Genomic DNA, 24,340 nt, shown 5'->3' with positions numbered 1-24,340 from the left:
GGCAATGGAGGATGAAACCCCAATAGCGCTATAAAAAGAATAAAAAAAATCCTGTCCATAAAGTCTCACCCACCAAGAATAAAATTTTAAAAAACTAAAACAAAAAAACTATCACAGATATGGTACTCACTACAGGGAAAAAAAGATTCCCTCCAGCCAAAAGCACTCTGTTCCTGTCAACACACTTAAGTCAGGATGCGGTCAGACAAACACGAGTATTTGTTGTTGTTGTTTTTGATGATAACATTTAACCCTGCAGCATGTCATTATAGTTATTACTTTATATATATTAGCAAGCGTGACCCTGCATCACACAAATGACAATAACATTAATTGGGCTGGGATGCTTCTACCTATGCTCCGATGCTCATAAATGACAAAAGGCATCACCGTTAACAAAAGGGCTGGGGGAATTGTTCTCACTGGGGCTGGAGCTGTCAATCAAACTGATGTGAATGTTGAAGTGTGTGCTGCGCTTACACATTACCTGTGGCTAGGAAAAATGCACTAGTCAGAAAGATCCACAATTTGAAAGTCTAAAGATGGGCTGGTTCTTTTTTCTTGTGTAAGGATGACTGATTCGTAGTGGTAAAAGCCCTTATTACTCATATGAAACTAGAACTAGTATTTTGTTATCAAATAAGCTTCCGGCTTCAACTGTATTTAGTTTGACTGTTTTGATATCAAAAATTATTTTTATTGTGGTTTTCAGGTTTAAATGAGTCTTAGGGAAAAGCATTTATCATCATATAATTCAAATTTTAAGTTTCTCCTTGGCGATTAAACTGATGGGATAATACAATTAAAATGTAGCTTTATTAGGGATTAACACATTTTAATGGTTAAATTCAAAATATGGACATTACTCACTCACTGTTCCATGTTCCACAATACTTTATACATTACTATGGACTTGATACCGTATTATCTGGAATATAAGGCGCACATTTTTATTAGTTTGGCTGTTTTTTTTAAATTATTATTCAGGTTATAGTTATCTGAAAATCCATTCAAATGCAACACAGCTTTATTCTATGTTCCCTAAATGATCGCAATCTACTTATCATGAAATATTTCAAAATTAGCCAGGACTGCCTGTGTCCATACTGCTTTGAATAGCTACTTTATTTTTGTATTTTACTTGCAAAATCTCCCATATTGTTCCTATAGCCACTAAGGCTTCATAATCGGATTTTGTTGTTTTTGATGCGCTTGATGTGTCTTTGTCTGAGCTCGATGGTCTGCAGAGATGAAAAGGGAGCATTGGGAATTCAAATAAGATTTGGTTGTGCGCGCGCATAGGCTGACTGTGCACGGTGGGGCCGGCCAGCTGTAAAAGTGGATGAAAGCACGTGACGTGGCTTTGAGGGAGCGACGCCTTATAAAAAGTGTGAGGAGTGTGGAGAGCACAGAGCGTCTGAAGGAGCCGCGCTCGCATCCTCCAATAGAACAAACAGTTTGGTGCGCGCATGCAAAAAAACTGACTGCTGCCACTTGTCTGCAGTATTTGCATTCAATGATGCCATCAAAGATTGATTTTCATTAAATCACATATTATTTTTTTTGCTCTTTCATATAAAGTGAGAGGAGGTTGGATGTTGCGCTTCTGGCTTGGATTAACGCACAAAGATAAAGGGTGGATCTGCGCACTGGTGGGAATTATGTAAGGTAACCATCATTTGTATTTTGGGGGGGGCTTGATATTTATATCTTTTTCACTTGTTTAGCTCATTTCCATGCTTTAGTTTTTTTCTGTATTCAAGTATATTGGGTTTTCAATATTCCATAATTATTATTACGCAAAAAAAGCTTTAATTATGTTCCTTGTTTGCACGGGCATGGATCATTTATGCAATTTTACTTGATGCATAGCATGTGTCAGTTTTTTTAAATAACTTTTTGTGAGCATGAAGAGGAAAATAATCATCATTGCCAACAAAAAAAGTGAATTTATTAAAACCTCTCCATCAGAATCAAACTATAAAAATATACTGTATGATGTGGTTATGAAGAGGAGGATCAATAAATACAGGGTGGTGTCACGCAAGGATTTTTTTTTAATAAATGACAACTGAATACGTAATTGAATTGAATGTAATTGAAGCAGTTTTTCTTCATTCAGGGGGTTGGGGGGGGGCGCATTTCTGCAGCTCCCCTATTGTAAATTCACATCCCCTCAAAATATTAGGTAGATGCGCGCAAAAAATCGTGTCTCTGCATTTAATAGTTGTGTTTTATATATCATGAAATGAGTCTACTGGGTTATTCATGATGAAATTAGTTTAATAACCTTTTTTTTCTTCAAATTAAGGCAAGGAGTAATTGACACTAAATTTGTACAAAACTATTTGTGTAAAAACCTTGATTTTAAACAATTACATCATTCTCTGATTGGACATCCATCCATATATCATGGCAGCCAATGAGTCTCAGACGTTTGTCGCCCATTTGCAGGTCATTGTAAGCCCACAGTCCTCCCGTCCCACGCAGCAAGATGAAGTCCGTGTTGGACGCCGTGGCCGACACTACCTTCCGGACTATCACCTCTGGTTTACAATACCTGGGCTCCAATGACGCCAACTACGGTGAGCCCACCAGCGACGTGGACTTCAAGGGTGTCTTCTCCCTCCAGAAGCCCCTCTCCTCCTTCCGCAGCAACGCCTTCCCCGATAAGATCCCCCCGGATGAGGAGCTGATCCTCAGGGGCTTCTACCCGACCAACGCCACGGAGCTCCTGACCAACCGCAGCACCTTCCGGGATGACGGCAGCAGCATCCAATGTGGGGAGAACTTCATGGACATGGAGTGTTTCATGATCCTGACACCCAGCCAACAGCTAGCCGTGGCCGTCATGTCGCTCACTCTGGGCACCTTTACGGTCTTGGAGAACTTGGTGGTCCTCTGCGTGATCTTGCAGTCACGCAGCCTCCGCTGCAGGCCCTCCTACCACTTCATTGGCAGCCTGGCTGTGGCCGACCTACTGGGTAGTGTCATTTTTGTCTACAGCTTCTTGGACTTCCACGTATTCCATCGGAAAGACAGCCCCAACGTGTTCCTCTTCAAGCTGGGTGGCGTGACGGCGTCTTTCACCGCCTCGGTGGGCAGCCTCTTCCTCACCGCCATCGACCGCTACATCTCCATCCACAAACCTTTGGCATACAGGCGCATCGTGACCCGGACCAAGGCGGTCATCGCCTTTTGCATGATGTGGACCATCTCCATCGTCATCGCCGTGTTACCTCTGCTGGGATGGAACTGCAAACGACTCAATTCCGTCTGCTCCGACATATTCCCCCTGATTGACGAGAACTACCTGCTCTTCTGGATCGGGGTGACCAGCGTGCTGGTTCTGTTCATCATCTACGCCTACATCTATATCCTTTGGAAAGCACACCACCACGCCGTACGCATGCTGAGCCGCACGTCACAGAAGAGCCTGGTGGTGTACTCGGCCGACGGCACCAAGGTGCAGACCACGCGCCCCGAGCAGGCCCGTATGGACATCCGTCTAGCCAAGACCCTGGTGCTTATCCTGGCGGTGCTGGTCATCTGCTGGGGTCCCGTCTTGGCCATCATGGTCTACGACCTCTTCTGGAGGATGGACGACGACATCAAGACGGTGTTTGCGTTCTGTAGCATGCTCTGCCTGCTCAACTCCACCGTCAATCCCATCATCTACGCCCTGAGGAGCAAAGACATGCGGCACGCCTTCCTCAGCTCGTGCCACGCCTGCCGGAGCAGCAGTCAGCAGCTGGACAACAGCCTGGAATCGGACTGCCAGAACCGCAACGCCAACATCTCGGCCAATAGGGCCGCCGAGAGCTGCGTGAAGACCACTGTGAAAATAGCCAAAGTCACAATGTCTGTTTCCCCCGAGACTTCTGCGGAAGCTGTCTAATCGTCTGTCAAAAGTGGCGGACATTACGTCAAATCTTGTGTTTTTTTTCCTCATTCGACATGAAAAGAACTGATTAGGGGGTAAAGATGTTTTATGGAGCAGATAAGCCAAACTATTGTTGTTTTGATGACACGAGCATGAAATTTGGAGGAGGTGGACTTTTGAAGGCTTCAAGGGGCCGCCATATTGCCCACTAATGTGATGTAACCAAACCTGGAAAACAGTTTTATTCCAAATCGGCGACCACATGCATAACATTGGATTATAATGCCATGGCTTTTGAGCCAAAAAACAGATTAATGACCAAAGTAGCCCGTTTTTGTTACCAACATTTCATGCTCGTAACATCGACCGAGTGGCCAAAAATATCACATCGAGCTGCTCCGTTATTATTATGTGAGCACAAAGTGTGCCCAAGTGCCAAAATGGTATTACAAGGTCACTTCAATGGGAAGGAATTCTGCCACTGACTTACAAGAGAGTCCAAGTTATTGAATGCATTTTATATTTTTGTACGGTGACTTCAGGTTTTGAAAATAATGTACACCTTCATGTTGGGAACAAGGGGCTACTGACATTTTGAAATTCCACACATCTTACTGTGTGTCATTTGCACCATGAATATATACGAAACCTCTCCTTTTTTCTGACTCTTTCGCGCAGGCTTTCATGTAAGGGACATTTTCTTTTATTATTAGAATAAGTCACTTTTTTATAGATATGACAAGACTCAGTGAATGAGTGGCAAGTGTGCAAGTAGCGATAGAAACAAAATGATTCGTGTAGTGTGGAAAAAAACTAAAGCACTTCTAACCTGAGAAACAAACGACAACAGTGATTTTTCATCAAGTATTAAAAACTACTGTTTTATAAACAAATGTTCTTTAACTGTATTTGTTTACTTGGTAGCCGTTAGAGAATGTGAAGTATCACAATCATCAACTGTACAGTGTATAATGCAAAAATAGTCTCGCAATTAGGGATGGGAATTTAACTATGACGGACAATAATAATTTCTCTTGTATTTTTAATGGGATTTCACCCATTTTTCTTCAACATAATATTATTCAAGTATGAATCAACAGCGCCTCTACCAGGCAGTGCATTCTGTATAATATCAATTGACTTCAATCAATGATGTATTAAGTGATTATACAATACCTATTTATGGTTTAAATCTGGAAAAAAAAGCAAATTTAGCTTGAGGTAGAAGGTTTGAAAAATAAAAGGACACAGTGTGCGGGTCACAACTGTGCAAGCTGCGGTCATTTTTGTGTCTGCTTTTAACTAGAATGTATGTATGTATGTGATGCCTTGTGATTTGGTGATATAGTTCCAACCCAAAGCCTTTAATGAATCATTACAGTGAGGTGTTTCCAGTACTACTGTTGCAGCAGGGTGTAGTTCTTTTTTGTTGTTTTTTCCCAATGAATTTCATGGCATAAGAGCCTCCAATGCACAGGCCTGTAGTGAAGTACTATTAATGTAATTTCAATATTTTCTGCTCTTCATTTGACATGTATAAATTAAAAAATGGATGAAGGGAATGTACGCACATAGAAAAGAATATCAGAACATTTCTCCAAAAATCAATAATGTCGTGCTTTTTTAACTGGGAATTTTACAACACATTTTTTTTAATTAGTGTGACGCTATCCATTACACTTCTGTACCAGTAATTGCTTCTGCTGTGTCTTGTATTCTTAAATGGTGAACATGTTTAAAAAAAAAAAAGAAAGACAAAAAAAAATATTGTCAAGTGGCTTTCTGTACGGTCGGGACTAAACAATACTCCTCAAAATAGAGGGGAAAAAAGTCACAATCAGTCAAGTGTTTTTAATATTACTGGTTCAATAAAGTGGCAAATAATTGTCATGTTTGTGTGACATTTTTGAATGATTATTCATATTCCACACCCTTTATAAAGAAAAGGAATGGTTAAATAGAATTCCCAGTTGGCTCAAGCCAGTTTCCAATCATCCAATGTATTGTTATGTTTTAGTGCCCTCTTGCGGACATTTTTGGAATTACATGACCAGCTTTCTTCAACACCGCGAGCATCGTATATTATAGATAGCGTTATCTATTTTTCTAAATACCCATAGGAACACATTGAACGGTAGACTTCACACGACAATAACATCTGCTCTCCTCTGTTCATTTCTTGACTTTAGAAAACTTGGGTTAAATACAACATCTGTCTTCACAGATGTTCATGTATAAACTAAATACCACTGCAAAAACTCAACTTTTTATCATGTAATTGTTAGTATTGTTTGATGTATTTTTCATATTTGCTGGCATACACTTAAAATAAAAAAATCAAGTCTCCTGACCTGAAACTTGCAAAAAATAGAAAGATAAAACAATATACTGGTATATAAGGACAATATACTGGTCTATAAGACCAAGGTACACATCTTTGAACCTGGATTATATATATTTTTTCATTCACGGTACTTAAATACACTTAATGAGTTACTTGCGACAAACTATAGCAGAAAAGAAAAGGGTAATTACGAAAATATCAATTAAAAAAGAACACTATTATTAACTATAGTAATTACATGTATTTGACATATTTTGCTGCAGTTTATGGTCACTATTATTGTACTTGTTGTTACTATTTTCCAAGTAAACGAAGTACATTTAAGCACTATGAAATCGTTCAGTAACTTAGTCGCGAAGTTGTTGCTTGTCAAACTTATTTGAAAATTAGTAGTGTTTTGGGGATATGTAGTTTTCAAGTGAGCTCAACGCGAAAGCTCAATTGTTATAAAAACTACAACTACCAGGGAGTAGTATATTTCATTCCGCATGCGCGTACCCTGAAGTAAACGAGTCAAAGTCGGAGGAGCGCTTAACGGTAGTCTTTGCCTTGTAGATCGTCGAAAATCGGCGATCATCTGACCATACGCCACAGCTAAGACGTACTGTCGTGGCTGCTTTGGTTCACAACACGTTTGTTGACCACAACTACGTGACATCAGTCAACGGAAAGAAGCGAGAGTCGAGAAAGTCCCATTTTCTCACTGCTCGGAATCGCTCCAGTACTCAGTAGCCGGTGGACTAAAGCTAACCGTCGCCTCTCCCACCCGGACCGCCAGTTAACGGGAAACCAAACGCCTTTTTCTCTCTTGTCGAGACTTTGGAGCTTGTGTGATGGCGTGTGGAGCTACCCTGAAAAGGACTCTAGATTTTGATCCGTTGATGACCCAAGCTTCCCCCAAGAGGAGGAGGTGCGCCCCGATCAGGTCTGCCGTCCCTTCACCGCAAAAGTACCTCCGCCTGGAGCCTTCCCCGTTCGGACAAGTGTCATCCAGACTCACCACAGGTTGTTCCTATACACTTTTATAATGATCTACGTTAAATCGCTTTTATTTGAATCATCTAGAAAACACAGGCCGTGAATATTTCCTGTGTTAGCTGCAGACGATGAACTCCTATTTACGTCAGACTTGTGTTAAAAGAAGTGTTATTTGTGTTTCCGTTCCAGAACAAATCCTTCAAAATATTAAGCAAGAGTACAAGCGGATGAAACGACGGAACTTGGATAACAATTTCCAGCAAGTGGAGAGTTTCTCTCCTCTGGACCTGCACAACATCCCTTGTGGATCCTCCTCCCCATCAGGTAACATCTTACAGTGGTACCTTGAGATGCGAGCTTAATGTGTTCCTAGGCTGAGCTCTTATGGTGATTTACTCCTATCAAAGTTTCCCATAGAAATGGACTAAATACAGATTAATTAGTTCCCATGCTCTAAAAAAAACCCCACCAAAAACAGGTAATTACAATGCAAAAGCAGTATTGGTTATAATTCACCATTTACTAACAGTGAGTAATAACTAGTGGTAATGATTAATAATAGAATGATGCATTTTATACAAAGGGGAGTTTGTGGATGCACTTGTAATGTAACATAAACTTTAAATTTAACTTAGATTAACTTAGATTCCTATACACACGCTTAAAAAAGTTACACTGAATTTAAACCTTATGCAGTAACCATGGCTTCTATTTCTGGAATTCTTCCCCCAACAGGTTCATGCTCAGGGTCTTCATCTCCCACCCGGAAGGAGCAGCCTTTATTTTCCCTTCGGCAGGTGGGAATGATCTGCGAAAGGCTACTTAAAGACAGCGAGGACAAGATCCGGGAGGAGTACGATGAGATTCTGACCACAAAATTAGCAGGTATGAGAAGCCAGCAAAGGAGTTTCTAGCAGATCTTTTCACCCTCAGTCGTCATTTACATATTTTCCATGTTTTTTTTGTCACTCCCGACAGAGCAATACGATGCCTTTGTCAAGTTCACACATGATCAGCTGATGCGGAGGTTTGGCGAGCAGCCTGCGAGCTGTGAGTGGATTTCAAATGATCACGCAAATATGAAATTAGATTCACCGCTGCCTATGTGAAATAGAAATATGAACATGTTGATTAGATGGAAAGCCACAAGGCAGTGAAAAGCTAGCTGTGGCCCAAGGTTATGTTTGCTTTTAAGGACGTCATCTGGGTCATCCAGCATTGATAAAATCAACTGATGATTAGAATTCACTTTGGCATTGGGTTAAAACATGATGTCATGTCCTCTCTCCCTTTTCAGATGTTTCATGAGTAGATATGGAGAATGATCCAATCTACTGGAACCTCCGTGGTCTACTTGGATTTTATCCTCGCTGTGCCAATATCACCTCCCAGTGGACTAGATGGCCTAGTCTGCAGCTTAAACAATTTTGCTGCTTACTTCAGCAGTTTGGGAAGCACCCTCTGCTGTTGACAATTTTCTTCGGACCCTCTGACTTACACCAGTGGCCTCGTAACATTTATTCGGTTTTCTTGTCTGGATGCCTTGGAAAAAAAATACAAGGCTGACTGCCTCTAATACCATCAGGCCTTTTCAGTTTAATATTTTCTTGTTTTAATAAATGTAAGTTGTTTGTATAAATTATGGGAAAGGGAATCAAATCTGTTGAGGTAGCCTCTAGGCTAGACTTGAAGGGTAAAAGTCATTTTATTTTGCACCATGCAGGCATTTATTGCTTAAATATGTGGATACACTGAACTTTATTTATATATATATATATATATATATATATATATATATATATATATATATATATATATATATATATATATATATATATATATATATATATATATATATATATATATATATATATATATATATATATATATATATATATATATATATATATATATATATATATATATATATATATATATATATATATATATATATATATTTATATTTATACAATACACTATACACGCATACCTTTTTAGTGTAAATTTTATTCCTATTACAAAAATGTTTTGCTTGTTGTAGTGAAGATGGGTTTATGCTTGGCAAGACTAATATTAAACTGTTTCCACATCCATTTGGGGTTTTTGTGATGAAAGATGATATGCATTTGTTTAACAATGTCATTTTAAAGAAAGAAATGTATTAACTTGGGCAACAAGTCACATTTAAACACAAAATATATATTTAGTTATTTATATACACACGCGCACATATATCTGACCTAAGATGGACGACAGTGTACCCACGCTCCTGACTCCTCCCAAGACATCGAGCCATATACATGGTATTTAAATCGCAGCTGGCCATCTCTTTGCATTTAATGATATCAAAAAAAGCGCTCTCTCTGATTGGACAATATCCAAAAAAAGAGCTTTCTGTGATTGGACAATATCCAAAAAAACGCGCTCTCTGTGATTGGACAATATTCCAGAGCCGTTCTCTCTAAACAGGAAATTCAATCAACCATCAGGACACGCCAATAACAGTCGTGTAACAACCATCATGTGCTCGTTACTATTGTAAATGCTGTATACAAAATGTTTTTCAATCTTTTCATGCATCTAAGATCATGGCTTGTTTCTTACGAAGAAGAATTGCAACTAAGGTAACTAAGGAGTTTAAAAGCAAAGTAAACCCACGTTCAGCTACATTTAATGCATGCACGTCCTTCAGGGCATGACTGACTCCCTAATATATGCATGCATTTATATCTGCAATATTACTTGTGTGTAGTTGGGGAAAACACTACAGCAGCCTGATGATCTTTTCATACCTGCTTTGTCAGCCGTTCCAGTCTTTAGAAAACAGTAAGTGTCACACATGCATAGTTACAGAAAGGGCTTGACCTTTATACGTCCCTCAAATTTGTGTATTTTTTTTCCTTAGGGAGAGTGCTGATATGAGGCTCTCTATTAACGTTTTAAGGACTAATGGAGTTTTACCAATGGGTGGAGAAATCCAACAACAAACAGAACATTTGGCCTATCAGGTAAGCATGAGCAAAGAGTCCAAGTTATCCATCATGTATTATACAGTAGATATTTAATCGTCCCTGATGAGGGCATGTGCAATCAAAACATAAATGCATAATCTTTATAATTTAAATAGTGTGTCTGAAATGTGATCTGCCTTTGCATTGCATGTAATAAGTCTTGCACTGTATTTTCAGCTAAAGCAAGACAATGTGGTGGAGGAGATATCAGCAGGCAGTGCTGTCATCAACTTTAAAATCCATCGTAAGCTTCTAGCCAAGGTGTGTACAATTATTTCACAATATTATTGACTCTGTCTTCACATGCTGTTTCTTCTTCTCTCACTTTTATTGTAGAAAATCTTGGAATCGTTTGGAACGGGGCACCATGGCAAAATCGAGCTCAATAGTGAACTTTTTAATTCCCTTAACAAGGGAACAACATTAGTAGAGTACAGGTATGTTTTCCAATGAGAAACCTATCATGCCTTTTATGTTTTCATCAAGCATTGATACTTTTATATGATGTAGCTCTCCAAATATTGCCAAAAAGTTTCATGCGGGACATTTACGGTCTACAATTATAGGTGAGGTTTTGTTAGTGATTTTTTTTAATCTCGCAATGTAGAACACCACATGGGGGTAAATAGGAATTTCTCTTTAGGTAACTTCATTGCTAATTTGAAGGAGAGTCTTGGGAACAAAGTTATCAGAATGAATTATCTTGGAGACTGGGGAATGCAGTTTGGTGAGCGATTAAGTCTTCAACATATTTTCTGGTCTTTTAACATCCTTAAAGCCTGATCCTTTTGACAAATCTGTGTATTTACTTAACATGATGTGTCACTTTGACAGGTTTGCTCGGAGTTGGTTTTGGTCAGTTTGGCAGCCAGGAGCAGTTAAAAGAAAATCCTTTACAACATTTGTTTGAGGTGAGGTCAAGCATTTGTGTGTTTTTCCTGCAGCATTTGGTGTTTGTGTCATTTGCAAAGATACTTTAAATGTATGCTTCAAATTTGAATACAATGGTATTACATTAGTTGCACTGGACAAAGAATGCACAAAAATACATACAGTGCAATGGTGTATAAGTTGCATTTTTGGAAGGCACCTTTTGAATTTATTAGAAACTAAGAGCAAACATATGTAAAATATGGAACAACAGACAAACAGGGCACCTGCTATTATAACATTGAGCTTTTTTTATACTGTAGACTAAAAAACACAAAATGAGCTGTTGGGGTCAGAATAAAGAATAAAAAAAATAATATATATACATATATACACACAATACACACTTTATACATAAATACACATACATATATACCTATATACATATATACACACAATACACACGTTATACATAAATACACATACATTTATACATATATACACATACATATATACATATTATACATATGTACACATTATACATATATACATATTGTACATATATATACATATATACACGTTATACATATATACATATTGTACATATATATATATATATATATATATATACATATATACACATTATACATATATACATATTGTACATATATATATATATACACATTATACATATATACATTTATACACACATGACAGTATATGTCTCATCTCATTTTTGTAACTCAAAATTTCACCGCTTGTGTAGGAATCTTTGAAGTTCTTGTGTCTAACATTTGGCTTTCCATATGGTACCAAGGGGAATTAGCTCAGTAGTTAGTGCATCAACCACACACCTCTGGCATCCTTGGTTCAAATCCCGGCCTGGGAATACCAGGTTTCCTGAACTCTTATGTTAGGAAGAGAAATTAGATTTGCACTTTTGCTCGCTTAGCATGAGAGAAGCAGTGGGAGCTCTTATGTATACAAATTCTCTTGGGTGCCCGTGGCCTAGGTGCTTAGTCCCTCGTCTTCAACTTGGTGTGTCTGGGTTCAAATCCCGGTGACTGCTGAATTTTGGTGGCACCCAGAGTCCAAGCATTTTACACTTATAGAGCAAAATGTATATTTCTTTTTGGCAGGTGTACGTAAAGGTGAACAAGGAAGCAAAACACAACGAGGATACAATGCTAGGAGCCAGGGACTTTTTTCGGAGGCTGGAGCTGCACGAGAGTCAGGCCATGTTACTATGGCAACAGTTTAGGGACATCACCGTGAGCGAATATCGGCAAATTTATGAGGTATGACCAGGATGAAGTAATACTGTGTGAAATGCAATCTTTAAAGTGATCTCATTTGACTTGTCAGCGCTTAGGCATCCGCTTTGATGTGTACTCGGGTGAGTCTTTTCACCAAGAGGGAGTCAAGGAGGTTTTATGTCAGCTGGAGAACCAAGGCCTGTTGAAAACTACTGAGTATGTACATGAAAACAAAAATCCATGTTTTATGGCTGGAACACACTAAGCAATTTTTGACTGTCGAAAAATTGTGTTTTTCAGGATGGGGACGAGAATTGTGGAGCTCCCAGCCCAAGACCACAGCAACATTTGTACTATCCTCCGCAGTGATGGGACAAGTCTCTACATTACCAGGTTACTATTAGTTATTCAGTCATGAAAGCAATACTGGACCACATCCAGTATAAATAAGTGATATATTGTTTACTAAGTGTGCCTCTCTTAGACCTGATAATAGGCAACATAATCCCTATTATTTACTTTTTACTTTAATGTTTCACATGGCAAAATTCCAGATTTTCCCACAGACCAAGAACATGATGTGAAACATTGAACAGTTGAATATGTGGAATTAGATGAATGTTCAGGAGTCCAAATACTGTCTTATCTTTGGAATTGATTGAGTCATATCACAATGTATAATTTTTGAAGTGAATACATGGTTAGTTATCTTTTGCTTTGTTTATGTTTCAGGGACATTGCAGCGGCTATTGACCGTAGAGAAAAGTATTATTTTGATGAGATGATTTATGTGGTAAGAATAACATGTTGCAAGTTCTGCACTTTAACAATCTGACTAAACAGTTATAGTTGGTTTCAGTTTTAGGAGCCTAAAATTATTTAATTGCCATTATCTTAAAGCTTTTTTTTGTCTTTTATGAAGACAGACAAAAGTCAAGCAAACCACTTCCAGCAGTTGTTCCAGATCCTACGCCAAATGGGACATTCCTGGGCTGACAGGTAGATAGATAGATACCTTGCGCTATAATCTCAATTTAATCTTTCCAAGATTTGACGTATTAGTCCATAAAACAAAATAAAACATTCCTGTCTACTACATCAAGTCTAACATGAAGTTTTTGCACAGGTGTCATCACATACCTTTCGGCCTGGTGCAGGGTATGAAGACCAGGAATGGCGAGGTGGTCTTCTTAGAGGACATCCTGAACGAGAGCCGAGCGAGGATGCTGCTTAACATGAAGCAATCAAAAAGTACAAGCCTTTTGCAGCCTTCCTTGATATGAGACTTGAAAAACACGGACCTCTAGATGTATACACAAAATAATACTTTGTTGTACATTTAATTGGGGCCTTTAATGCTCTCATTGTGACATTTTTTGCAGTGACTAAGGAAATGGACAATGCAGAGGAAACAGCAGAGAAAGTGGGAATCAGTGCGTTAATCGTTCAGGTGGGCTCCATACGCAAGAACTAGTTTTGAGACTTTATACTGGTGGGTGAGCTTTATTATTATGATTTATTTATTTTTGGACTTTTAGGATTTTAAAGGTCCACTACAGCGAGACTACAAGTTTGACTGGGACAAGGTACTCCAGGCTCAGGGAGACACAGGCGTTTTCCTCCAATACACTCATGCACGCCTCTCCAGGTGGGTTATTATGGGATTGAGAAATGGAGTTGAAAAATGATAAAGCAAGTTAGAAATTTGGCCTCACTAAAGAGGATCTCTTGGGATGTGAAAACCAAATCTGTGTGTGAATTTATCACCTATTTCAGAAACTTTTTTAAGGCAGAGATTGCTAAATCTGGACTAATCTTTGCAGCTTAATACGGAAAAACGACGACATAGACACATCCACATTCGATCCGTCCTTGCTAACCGAGCAATCGGGCGTCTCCGTTCTCCAGCACCTGCTCCGGTAAGTTCCACATACTAGTACAAACCCTCTCACACATATTCCAATCCAAACATTATCGCCTCTGGTCTCCGTGCAGGTATGATGAAGTGCTATACCAGTCGGCCCAGGATCTGCAACCTAAACACCTGCTCATCTTCCTGTTGAAGCTTGGGTAAGGAACAAGGATGCATGTGGGTGTAGACAAAGCAGGATATTTCATGAACGGATTGTCAAATTGGGTTATGTTCATTGTCTTGCAGCCACCTGACTGCATCGGCACACAGGGATCTGCCTGTTAAGGGTAGTCCGCAGCAAGTAGCTCAGGTAATGAGATGGTCCATTTAAAATTGCACGTTGCTTTCTTTGAATTAGTAAGGATTTGAAATGGGAAATGAAATTGTGCCCATGACCAACCAATTTTCTAAATGATTGCAGGCAAGGATGAGACTTTTCAGTGTGGCCCGCTCAGTTCTCGCCCACGGGATGCAGATTCTAGGCATCATTCCAGTGGACAAAATGTGAATGTCATTTAACAAAGGATGTCCTTTTACAAGGTAATAATTCACACTAGGTGTTGTCTGTCTTGTATTGGTTAAAAAAATATCAGACATCTTTACTTTGAACAATTTCTTTATTTAAAAAATCATTTAAATTATGTTTGTTTTCTTAAATCATTTGTAACAACAGCGGCAGCAGCAGGAACACTGTTCCTTATAATTTGGTCTTGTATTTAGATTACAATTCCAAATGGCAACTTTTGTTGTAGATCTGTACATTTCAATTAAGTATTCAGTGAACCAAAACATGATTTGTAAATAAACAAGAGATGACATTTGCATCCGTGCAGAAAAATGTCTCATCATTTCAAGTATGAACAAAATAATATTGTTATACATTCACAATTGATGTATTTGGGTGGTAAAATGACATTTCTTCTAAGAAAAAAAAACAACAATACATTGCTAAATGAATATTTGACCCATTACTAAATAAGTTGTGGGTAATTTCTGTGGGTTTTTTTAGCAGTGCAGCCTTTTAGGTTTCTACTGGACAGCGCCTCACTTCACTTTAGCAAAATCTTCACAAGTTTTGTTCAGTTTTTACAATGCCTCCTCTCATTCCTTGATTAAATAAGTGGTGCTGCAGAGTTTTATTGACACTCAGTGCAGACAGAACCCCCATAATTCCATTAAGAAGTCAGTGATTAGGCCTTCAGGGGGGCATCAGCTTGCCCCTCTCTCAGATCCCAGGGCTTTCTCTTCAATGAGTCAGTCACTAACTAGACTCATGCACAGTGATCAGTTTCTGTTTGGACTCCAGGTCTGTACATTCCTTGCTGACTGTGGATGTGTCCCGCTTTGGAAGGCCATACAGGTAGATTGACACGCAGACCAGAACGGCTCCCCATAAAAATGTGAGCGCTGTGGGAAAAATTTGCTTTTGTTAGGCATCCCGCATGACAATCATAACAGAACCGTTTGCTGAACAGCCTGTTAGACCGTGCAAACTTCATGTCGCAATGCAAATATTTGAACATGCCCATTTTCTTACTTAAATGCAATCCAAACAAGATGACAGATGCCACGGTGGAGATGACAATGGCCGCCGCCGCGGAAAAACCCTTCATGATGTTGTCTGTGTACTTCACCACAATGGACGTGTAGAGGCCTCCCACGCTGCCTAGAACTAATTCAAAGAAAAGGTGACGTCAGAGGGGGTCAAGAAGAATGCAGCCGCACCTCAGCTTTTATTGTACTCACATATGACGAAACACACCCAAGGAGTGTAACCGAAGAAGAAGCCATGCTTCACCACCTTTTCTCCGTCTTTCAACAGCACGGCCATCAGAGTGCAGGCAATACCCGACAAATACATCTGGATGTTTCTCACCCACAGGGACGTGTCGGAGGTCTTCAGCACCTTCTCAAAGTACACGCCTGATGCAAATTGAAGCGCATGTTTACAAGCCGTGCCAATCCAAACAGGTCGAGATTCTCAGTTACCTGCAAAGCCGGAGCAGAGCACGGCAACGACGATGGCCATGAAGCCCAGGAAGGTGTTTTGCTCAATCTGTAAACAAGAAGTATATCAAAAATCACAGCAGGGACCAATGAGAGAGATGGTGGACAACAGCGATCAGATCCACTAAAAGAAATTGTAAGTAGGGCTGAAAATAGTCTGCTTGCCAATGGCGATATCTTCAGTTGATGATTTTATTTTATAATTATGGAAAGACTGATTTTTGTCATATCGCCCAGCTCTACCCATAGTATCACCAAAACTGTTAAAAACCACATTGAGACCTACTTGGACTTTGGTGGCCTCCACTGGCTCCCACTGTACAAAAATGACTCCCACACACAGTGTGCAGATGGAGAACCACTGTTTTTTGCTGAGAGTACGATGGAGCATGACGACCATGCACAGTGCAGTGCACGGGATCTTCAGCTGATAGGTCACCTGCGCACATGTTTAGAATGTTAACTAAAGCAAAGCTTCCACGAGGCTGGAGTGAATCCCCCCACAAGCCTGAACTTACCTGATATACCGCTGCATCGAGGTTGCTCAGCGCCACAAACGCCATGTTGTTCTGCAAGGCGTACACCACAGAGGGGACGCTAAGCTTCAGCAAGCCTCCAGGGTTGCACAAAACCTGCTCTTTTAGGTCAGCCAGCAGCTTGGACGAGCTTCCCGATTCCCTGAGAAGAACATACGGAACAAGCATGGAGTCTTATAGTGACATATGACAACAGAATTGTTCCAATTTAAGCCCCTATACAACAATCTTTATTATCTCTATTGCTCATTTATTTTGGACGTATTATTTATTGATTATATAATTGTTTTGTGCACTTCATGAAGCTTAAACTGATTTGATTTGTTGATATTTAATGATCCCATTTGCTTTGTACTTTTGCTTTGTTGTTCTGCAGCCTTTTCGACTGTATATTCTCTAACCACAACCTTTGATGGGATAAGCCTGAGAGAAAATGAATGGATGAGCTATGAGATGCTAATTTACAAATATTTTATGAGCTGGAGCCCCTAAAATAGTGCCAACAGGAGAAATGTTTTCCTTATATTTTTGTGCATTTTGGTCAATCTACGTCACTGAAAAGGATGTGCCCAGTAGCGACTTACCTTGCCAGCATGCCGAGGCTCAGCACGAGTTTTATAACTTCAGTGATGCACACGGCAGTGGTGGAGAAATACATTTTTTCCGGCGAAGTGGTCCTCGTATAGCGGACAAGCACATTATATGTGGCCGCCACCAGTGTCATCACAGTCAGGCAGTAAAGCTTGAACGGCAAGCTGGCGCTTTCTGAGGCGGGACAAGGAATACAACAATCTTACCCACGATCATCATTTTTGGGGTAAATATTACCGATAAAGTACATCTAACGACTTAAACCTTAAGAAAATGTGCCATCGTTGTCGCATGACACGTCGGTACTACGACTTAGCATTAGCATTTAGCCGGCTAGATGAATGCAAACACGGGGAAGGAACTTACCGCTGCTCATTGTTGCTATGGCGTGGGATCCACCCGTGTAACCGAATTAAATCATTCTTGTCGTCAAGAGGCGAAACGCTGGGAGGGGAAAGTGCGATCTTTTGGTGTTTCCTTGATCAGCAACAGAGCCGTTCGAGCGTCGCTACTTCCTCCTCCTACATGATCTCGTCACCTCCAATTGCGGGGCGATCTGCCAGTGTGCACTTTTGTTTTCTATTCGTGGTGCATGTCATCAAATTGTTCATAATGTGCAATACTGTATTTTAAAGGATTAAAGCCCAAACAGAAAGTATTTACCGCTCCCTCCCACTGACTAATGCACGTTAGGATGAAAACAATGTTTTTTTAAGTATGACAGCCCAATCAACACGTATTTACTGCCACGCCCCCGCCCCACTGACTAATGCATGTTAACATGAAAATAATGTATTTTTTCAGTATTAAAGTCCAAACAAAAAGTATGTACAGCCCCCCAACACATACAGACTGACTAATGCACGTTATTATGAAAAGAATTTATGTTTTTTGTGTGTCTATGTTCAATAGGCGTGGCCGATGTCAGAGTTCAAAAAGGCGACGTCAGACGCCGAGACGGTTTAGGTGCCGGGAGGCTGCACGAGCGTGCACTGCAGAGCTGCTCAGAACTGACGATTTCCCGAAGAAACTCTGACAAACTTCGCACAAGACGCTGCAGCACAGTCAGTATGTTGTCGTTTGGGGATTTCGAAGCCCCAGTTCTTGTTTTAAGAGCGATAAGAGCATGATTCGTTGGCGTGATGTAGCCCCACGTTTGTGCAGACAGCAAAATGTTTGCAGACAAATCGGCTACATTGCGTTAGCGATCGCTCTTTGTCTAAACAGAAATCTTTCCATTGTTTGTTTCAGTTGCTGAACGAGGACGGACTGCTGGGAAACATCAATAATGTGGCCAAAACGACCAGAAGGGAGCAGTTTGTCGACTCCATAACAGTGGGTTACTTTTAAATAGTTCCGATTTTCTTTATCTTTTTAATATTTAAATGCCAGCGTTCAGTATTCAAGGCTTCGCGCGATTCGCTCGTTTTTCATTATGATACTTTCAAATTTTGAATAGCAAAAACTTGTGGTTACGTCACCCACACAAATGCAATTAGTGGATGTGTAAGGAATAAACAGTAATCCCTCGATCATCGCGGTTAATGGAGACCAGACATGGCTGTGATAATGGAAAAATTGAAAGTAGGGTCATCTCAATTTAATTTAATTTAAAAAAATATATGCTATAGTAGCAAGTGAAGGAGTAGCTTCCACTTGGGTTTCAATGTGGATTTTCACATCTTAACTTACATAAAAAATGCCATGCAGTGGCAATGTGCACTTAAATAAATATACTTTTAGGATTAACTTTCTTAAAGACCTCGGCTAAACAGTAATCCCTCAATTATTGTGGTCAATGCAGCCCAAACATGGCTGTGATAAAGGAACTGAAATGAATTAAAAAATATACTATAGTGGTAAGTGGAGTAGTTTCCATGTGGCTTTTCACATTTGCCATGTAGTGGAACCACACTTAAATTAATTATATACTTTAATCCCCCTAACTTTCTTAAAAACATCGGGGCTAAAGAATAATCCTTGACTATAGAGGTTAATGTAGACCAGACATGGCTGCGATAAAGGAAAAATTTAAAGTAGGGTCATCTCGATAGGATTAAATTAAAAAAAAAAATACTATAGTGGCAAGTGAAGGAGTAGCCGGTTGAGTTTCAATGTGGCGTTCAGTTTTCTGAATTTAAAAAAAATCTGCCATGTAGTGGCACTACACTTAAATAAATTATATAATTTTTAGTCCGTTAACTTTCTTAGACCTCAGGGCTAAACTGTAATCCTTCGATTATCGCGCTTAATGTAGACCAGACATGGTTGTGATAAAGGAAATGTTTAAAGTAGGGTCATCCCTATTGAATTAAATATTATAGTGGCAAGTGAAGGAGTAGCTCCCGCTTGAGTTTCAATGTGGCTTTCACATTTTTTAAAATTGCAAAAATAATCCGCCATTTAATGAATCAAATAAATAGTCATTTTGCCCCCTTAACTTTTAGTTTGAAATGTGATTTTGACAAAATATAAGTGAGTCATTTTAATATATGGTAAAATAACATTTTACTTGGTGTTGGAAGAGAAAAACGGAAGCTTTTTGGGATATTTAAGAATGAATAGGTTTGAAATGATAGACTGAAAAACTTGAGGCAAAAGTAGGCCCCAGATGTTAGATTTGTTTTTCACAATAAAAGATATTTAGGTCTGGTAAAAGCCTACTTGTGAATGTTATTTTTACTTAACTTTGCTTTTTTGTTGTTTCCAGAATTCCACCCAAGTCAAGATGGGCTACACCACTCCCCCATTTCAGACATTCCTGCTGATTCTGGTAAAATCTCACTTGAAAATGGTTAAGTTAAAAAACATTTGCAAGGTCTTGCCTTTTATTTTGGAAAAAAAATTGTAGATTAATTCTGGTGTAACATCCAGCACTGATCTATGCATTTTTTTCAAGATAAAAGGTAAGACCTTGTGAATATATTTTTTACTCATCCATTTGCAAGTGAGGTTTAACCTGAATTGGGAGAATTCCACCCAAGTAAGGTAAAACCTCACATGCAAATATATTTGCAAGGTCTTGCCTTTTATTTTGAAAAAATGCATTGATTGGTGTTGGTGTAATAGCCAGCACTGATCTATGCATTTTTTTCAAGATAAAAGGTAAGACCTTGCAAATGAGGTTTTACCTGAATTGGGAGAATTCCACCCAAGTCAGGTAAAACCTCACATGCAAATATATTTGCAAGGTCTTACCTTTTATTTTGAAAAATGCATAGTGCCAAGCTATACATTTTTTCAAAATAAAAGGTTGCAAATGTCTTTTAACCCTTTTTTTTGTTTTCCAGAATTCCACAAGTGGACCTGGTTTCTGCATATGAACAGATAGCCTCAGACACCTTAATTTTTCTGTCCTGGATGGTGAACCAGTTTTGTGATTTTTCAAAATAAAAGGTAAGCCCTTCTCATTGGTTTTTTAACTAACTTTGTGCCTTAACCCCTTTTTCGAATCTTCTCCACCAGGGGGTGGAGAAGATTCGATTTTTTACGATGCTGGACCAACAACGGGAACCAATCTACAAACTTTTTCAAAATAAAAGCTGGAGCTTTTATTTTCTGGATTTCCTGCTGGTGACAGGAGGAGCTACTTCAGTTTTTCAAAATAAAAGGTGAGCCCTTCTCATTGTTTTTTGAACTAACTGTACTAACCCCCCCTTTTTCAATTTTCGAATCTTCTCCACCAGAGGGTGGAGAAGATTCGATTTTTTACGATGCTGGACCACCGACGGGAACCAATCTACAAACTTTTTCAAAATAAAAGCTGGAGCTTTTATTTCCTGTCTTTACTGCTGGTGACTGGAGGAATTACTTCATTTTACTCAAGTTTTTCAAAATAAAAGCTTTTAAATGTATGCATGTGTTTTGTCTTTAAGAAAAGATACAAGTCATAATCAAAGTTAAAATATTTTATTTACAAGTAAACATTTTCAATGTGGAAAAAACACTTAAAAAAATAAAAAACTTAGAAAAATTAAATAAAAAACACTTTAAAAAAACAAAAAAAACTGGGGGGATAAACACTTAGTAAAAAAATTAAAAAAAAAATGGGATAAACACTTAGTAAAAAAATTAACAAAAATAACTGGAGGGATAAACACTTAGTAAAAAAAATTAAGCAAAAAATACTGGGAGAATAAACACCTAGTAAAAAAATGGGGATAAACACTTAGTGAAAAAAGGGGGGATAAACGGATATGCAAAAAAATTAAACAAAAAAAACTGGGGGATAAATATTTAGTAAAAAAAAAGAGAAAAAGGGGGGATAAACAGGCAAAAAAAACTGGGGGACAAATACTTTTGAGAAAAGGGGGGATGGGGGGATAAATGGGCAAAAAAATTAAACAAAAAAAAACTGGGGGAATTTATACTTAGTAAAAAAATTAAGCTAAAATATGGGGGCATAAACATTTGAGAATATATATTTAGAAAAAGTGGGGGATAAACACTTAGAAAATAAATGGTGTAAAAAAAGCTTGGGGATTAGAAACTTGAAAATATTGATAAAAAGTTGGGGGTATATATACATGGAAAATAAAAATAGGAACAAAGCTAGGGGAATAAACATTTGGAAAATAAAATTTTAAAAAAAGCTGGTGGTAGACATGAAAAAACTGGATGTATACACTAATAAAATAAAAACAATAAAACTGTAAAAACAAAAAAAATGGAATAAATACTTGGAATTCTGGCTCCAACATTAACTGAGATCCTTACCTTAAAGATTTAGTCAAAGAGCTGTGGAAATGAATTGCCAGTGAAACATCAATCATTATTTAGGTTTTTATTTAATTTGGATTTTCAGAAGTACAGAGACACCTAATGATGCAAGAGAAACATCCTCACAAGTTGCCCACTTGAAGATCTCAGGCCTGTTGCATGCAAAAAAAAAAGCAAAGGTTAGAATATATAGATAGACTAGAGATTCAACTTTTTGGGGTGTGTAATTTTACCTTGCTCCGAGTCCAGTCTCCTCTTCTGTAACCTCAAGGGTGCTCAAGGCATGCTAGAAGAGCTGCATCTTGGTGCTAAACAGGGAAAATTTGCACACAAAAAAAGTTAGCATATATACAGCCTGGAGATTCAACAGATAAGCTTAGTTGTTTTTTGGGGGAAGTAGTTTAAATTGGATTAAAAATACTTTATCAAAGGCCCTAAATATTCAGTTTTTAAAGATCTTAAAGTTTGTTTGAGCATCTTTTTCTTCATGGGGTATCTTATAAAAATTTGTCATTTTAAAAATAAACTAAATATTTTTGGGAATATGTTCAATATTAGAGTGGAAAACAATGTTTAAATTATATTTATCTTTAGATTTGAATAAATGCTTTTTGAACTAAAAACAAAAAGGAAATAAATGGATTAAAACATTACAATTAATGATTTAAAAAGGGGAAAGAGATATAATATACATGCATAATCATTTGAATTTGATCTTAACACAGAAAGTCAGCACTTGTGATTTACTTTCTCGGACCGCACAAAATGACGCGGCGGGCCAGATATGGCCCCCGGACCGCAACTTTGACACCAATGAACTAGGGGAAAATTGGCTTAAGTTTTGTATTCGGCGATTAAATACGCAGACTGACGTTAACAGCTAGGAGAAAGTTGGCTTAACACTTCTGCATAAGTGATTTTTTTTTTTGTAAAAACAGAACATTTACAAGTCGGCAACGGTTTAGAACTCTCAATGAAAACTACCAATGCATACCACACAACAGGAACTAAGTCGTGCCTCTGGATGTCATTCTAAAGTGACAATCTACTAGCAAACTGTCGGTCGATGTCTCGGCATTGTTTGATTAAATTTAAAGCATTGCTACAGGACTCAATAATGGAAAGAAAACGGCGGACAACACGCTTTTTAAGCCAAATCGTGACGCTAACGCTACTGCGAACTAGTAGCATACGGTACACAGCCGGTCGGAGGAGCCCAAACTTAAATCGTCGACGGGGTGTTACACCTGGCATTAAACTAAGAGATTAGTTGGCATTTTGGGCTCAATTGATTGCTGAAAAATCTCCCGATAGTGTGATAAAAACGCAATATAGGCCAGTAAAATGCTCTCTTCCTTACCTCGTTGGCGTGCGTCGAACAGGCAGCATGGGAAAAGTTTGTCAAAAGGAACGACTAACGCGCATGCGCCCTAATTATCACAGCTGAGTCAAAAATGGGCGTAACCACATTTAAAGGGGAAGAGATGGTGGCTTGCTTACCGCGCTCCAAGAGGTGATTTGTCCGTCAGGGTCTTCAATGCCTTCTCTGCTGGCCTAAGAAATATATGGATCATATTTTATATTTTGTCCATTAAAAAACTTTTTAAATAATTCCAAATTGTCTTTTGACTTCCTTGCATTGCCTCCCCCCTGGTTGCACTGCTTTCAGATGTGTGTTTTCATATTGAAGCATTTAAACCCTGTGTCAAAGTGGCGGCTCGGGGGCCAAATTTGGCCCACGGCATCATTTTGTGTGGCCCGGCAAAGTAAATCATGAGTGCCGACTTTCTGTTTTAGGATCAAGTTAAAATGAATAGATATAGTATAGATGTACATTACATTTCCTGATTTCGCCCTTTTAAATCAATAATTGTCATTTTTCAATCATTTCTTTCTGTTTTTAGTTAAAAAATATTTTAAAAAAGCTAAATTAAACTTTGTTTCTGATCTATACAAAACTGAACATACAGGGCTTGTAATACAGTTCTTTTAATCCATTTAGAAAAAAATCTAAATATTATATATCAATCATGTTACTTGTCAAATTAATTAACATAAATTATGGAAATGTACTGATGGAAAATGACATAACACACTTCAAACAACCACTCATCAACCTTAAAAGTCAATTTCCTCACCCCATTGAACAAAACACTCTATTGTGCATGTCTCAACTGACACACCCATAAAAAAACATGGGTGTTTACATACACACGTTATTTTGTGCAAACCA

General features: G+C 38.6%; 4 protein-coding genes and 2 long non-coding RNA genes across 10 annotated transcripts; 4 read left to right on the top strand and 2 right to left on the bottom strand.

Moving 5' to 3' along the window:
• Positions 1 to 1,240: 1,240 nt before the first annotated feature.
• On the top strand, positions 1,241 to 5,773 carry LOC144189936 (cannabinoid receptor type 1A). Of its 2 annotated transcripts, none has more exons than XM_077710799.1 (2): positions 1,241 to 1,663; positions 2,455 to 5,773. In XM_077710799.1, the coding sequence occupies exon 2, from the start codon at positions 2,495 to 2,497 to the stop codon at positions 3,896 to 3,898; it is 1,404 nt and encodes a 467-aa protein (XP_077566925.1). In that variant the 5' UTR covers positions 1,241 to 1,663; positions 2,455 to 2,494; the 3' UTR covers positions 3,899 to 5,773. The 2 variants fall into 2 exon arrangements, with proteins under 2 accessions (XP_077566925.1, XP_077566924.1); XM_077710798.1 differs by having other exon boundaries at positions 1,242 to 1,668.
• Positions 5,774 to 6,716: 943 nt separating this feature from the next.
• akirin2 (akirin 2) lies at positions 6,717 to 8,786 on the top strand. The gene is made up of 5 exons (XM_077712054.1): positions 6,717 to 7,232; positions 7,395 to 7,529; positions 7,941 to 8,090; positions 8,184 to 8,255; positions 8,503 to 8,786. Exons 1-5 carry the CDS (start codon positions 7,061 to 7,063, stop codon positions 8,511 to 8,513), a joined length of 540 nt encoding a protein of 179 aa, XP_077568180.1. The 5' UTR covers positions 6,717 to 7,060; the 3' UTR covers positions 8,514 to 8,786.
• An 892-nt stretch (positions 8,787 to 9,678) lies between these two features.
• On the top strand, positions 9,679 to 20,370 carry rars2 (arginyl-tRNA synthetase 2, mitochondrial). Of its 4 annotated transcripts, none has more exons than XR_013324921.1 (24): positions 9,679 to 9,829; positions 9,958 to 10,031; positions 10,111 to 10,213; positions 10,394 to 10,477; positions 10,553 to 10,653; positions 10,727 to 10,782; positions 10,860 to 10,943; positions 11,051 to 11,127; positions 12,226 to 12,384; positions 12,452 to 12,558; positions 12,643 to 12,735; positions 13,075 to 13,135; positions 13,265 to 13,341; positions 13,469 to 13,593; positions 13,725 to 13,792; positions 13,881 to 13,990; positions 14,166 to 14,261; positions 14,338 to 14,412; positions 14,501 to 14,564; positions 14,676 to 14,794; positions 17,174 to 17,614; positions 18,301 to 18,452; positions 18,640 to 18,723; positions 20,099 to 20,370. XR_013324921.1 is itself a non-coding variant. In XM_077710661.1 (21 exons), the coding sequence occupies exons 1-20, from the start codon at positions 9,794 to 9,796 to the stop codon at positions 14,760 to 14,762; spliced, it is 1,737 nt and encodes a 578-aa protein (XP_077566787.1). In that variant the 5' UTR covers positions 9,679 to 9,793; the 3' UTR covers positions 14,763 to 14,794; positions 17,174 to 17,622. The 4 variants fall into 4 exon arrangements, 2 of the variants coding, with proteins under 2 accessions (XP_077566787.1, XP_077566786.1); XR_013324920.1 differs by having other exon boundaries at positions 18,301 to 18,456; XM_077710661.1 differs by lacking the exons at positions 18,301 to 18,452; positions 18,640 to 18,723; positions 20,099 to 20,370 and having other exon boundaries at positions 17,174 to 17,622.
• Positions 14,853 to 18,091, bottom strand: slc35a1 (solute carrier family 35 member A1). The gene is made up of 8 exons (XM_077710662.1): positions 17,755 to 18,091; positions 17,382 to 17,562; positions 16,780 to 16,939; positions 16,548 to 16,700; positions 16,244 to 16,310; positions 16,001 to 16,177; positions 15,792 to 15,926; positions 14,853 to 15,661 (listed from the first exon to the last, which is right to left on the bottom strand). Exons 1-8 carry the CDS (start codon positions 17,762 to 17,764, stop codon positions 15,516 to 15,518), a joined length of 1,029 nt encoding a protein of 342 aa, XP_077566788.1. The 5' UTR covers positions 17,765 to 18,091; the 3' UTR covers positions 14,853 to 15,515.
• Positions 20,371 to 20,501: 131 nt separating the features above from the next.
• LOC144193248 (uncharacterized) lies at positions 20,502 to 21,161 on the top strand. Its single transcript, XR_013325697.1, has 4 exons — positions 20,502 to 20,548; positions 20,679 to 20,784; positions 20,854 to 20,999; positions 21,075 to 21,161. It is a non-coding gene; the product is annotated as an uncharacterized LOC144193248 (long non-coding RNA).
• Positions 21,162 to 22,156: 995 nt separating this feature from the next.
• Positions 22,157 to 23,604, bottom strand: LOC144190716 (uncharacterized). The gene is made up of 2 exons (XR_013324986.1): positions 23,468 to 23,604; positions 22,157 to 22,415 (listed from the first exon to the last, which is right to left on the bottom strand). It is a non-coding gene; the product is annotated as an uncharacterized LOC144190716 (long non-coding RNA).
• Positions 23,605 to 24,340: the final 736 nt, after the last annotated feature.

This window comes from Stigmatopora nigra, chromosome 2 (genome assembly GCF_051989575.1).
Source record: "Stigmatopora nigra isolate UIUO_SnigA chromosome 2, RoL_Snig_1.1, whole genome shotgun sequence".
Taxonomy (NCBI): Eukaryota; Metazoa; Chordata; class Actinopteri; order Syngnathiformes; family Syngnathidae; genus Stigmatopora; species Stigmatopora nigra.
This window is presented reverse-complemented; position numbering and strand designations above follow the sequence as displayed.

Bases quoted from the DNA above. Each gene is read 5' to 3' on its own strand.
- LOC144189936 (XM_077710799.1), top strand. From the start codon at position 2,495: ATGAAGTCCGTGTTGGACGCCGTGGCCGACACTACCTTCCGGACTATC.
- akirin2 (XM_077712054.1), top strand. From the start codon at position 7,061: ATGGCGTGTGGAGCTACCCTGAAAAGGACTCTAGATTTTGATCCGTTG. The intron at 7,233-7,394 runs GTTGTTCCTATA...TTTCCGTTCCAG, and splicing joins GTCATCCAGACTCACCACAG to AACAAATCCTTCAAAATATT. The intron at 8,091-8,183 runs GTATGAGAAGCC...CACTCCCGACAG, and splicing joins TCTGACCACAAAATTAGCAG to AGCAATACGATGCCTTTGTC.
- rars2 (XM_077710661.1), top strand. From the start codon at position 9,794: ATGGCTTGTTTCTTACGAAGAAGAATTGCAACTAAG. The intron at 12,736-13,074 runs GTTACTATTAGT...TTTATGTTTCAG, and splicing joins ACAAGTCTCTACATTACCAG to GGACATTGCAGCGGCTATTG. The intron at 14,262-14,337 runs GTAAGTTCCACA...GTCTCCGTGCAG, and splicing joins GTTCTCCAGCACCTGCTCCG to GTATGATGAAGTGCTATACC.
- slc35a1 (XM_077710662.1), bottom strand. The intron at 16,940-17,381 runs GTAAGTCGCTAC...TGTTCTTCTCAG, and splicing joins AGCCTCGGCATGCTGGCAAG to GGAATCGGGAAGCTCGTCCA. The intron at 15,927-16,000 runs GTGAGTACAATA...TCTTTGAATTAG, and splicing joins TTGGGTGTGTTTCGTCATAT to TTCTAGGCAGCGTGGGAGGC.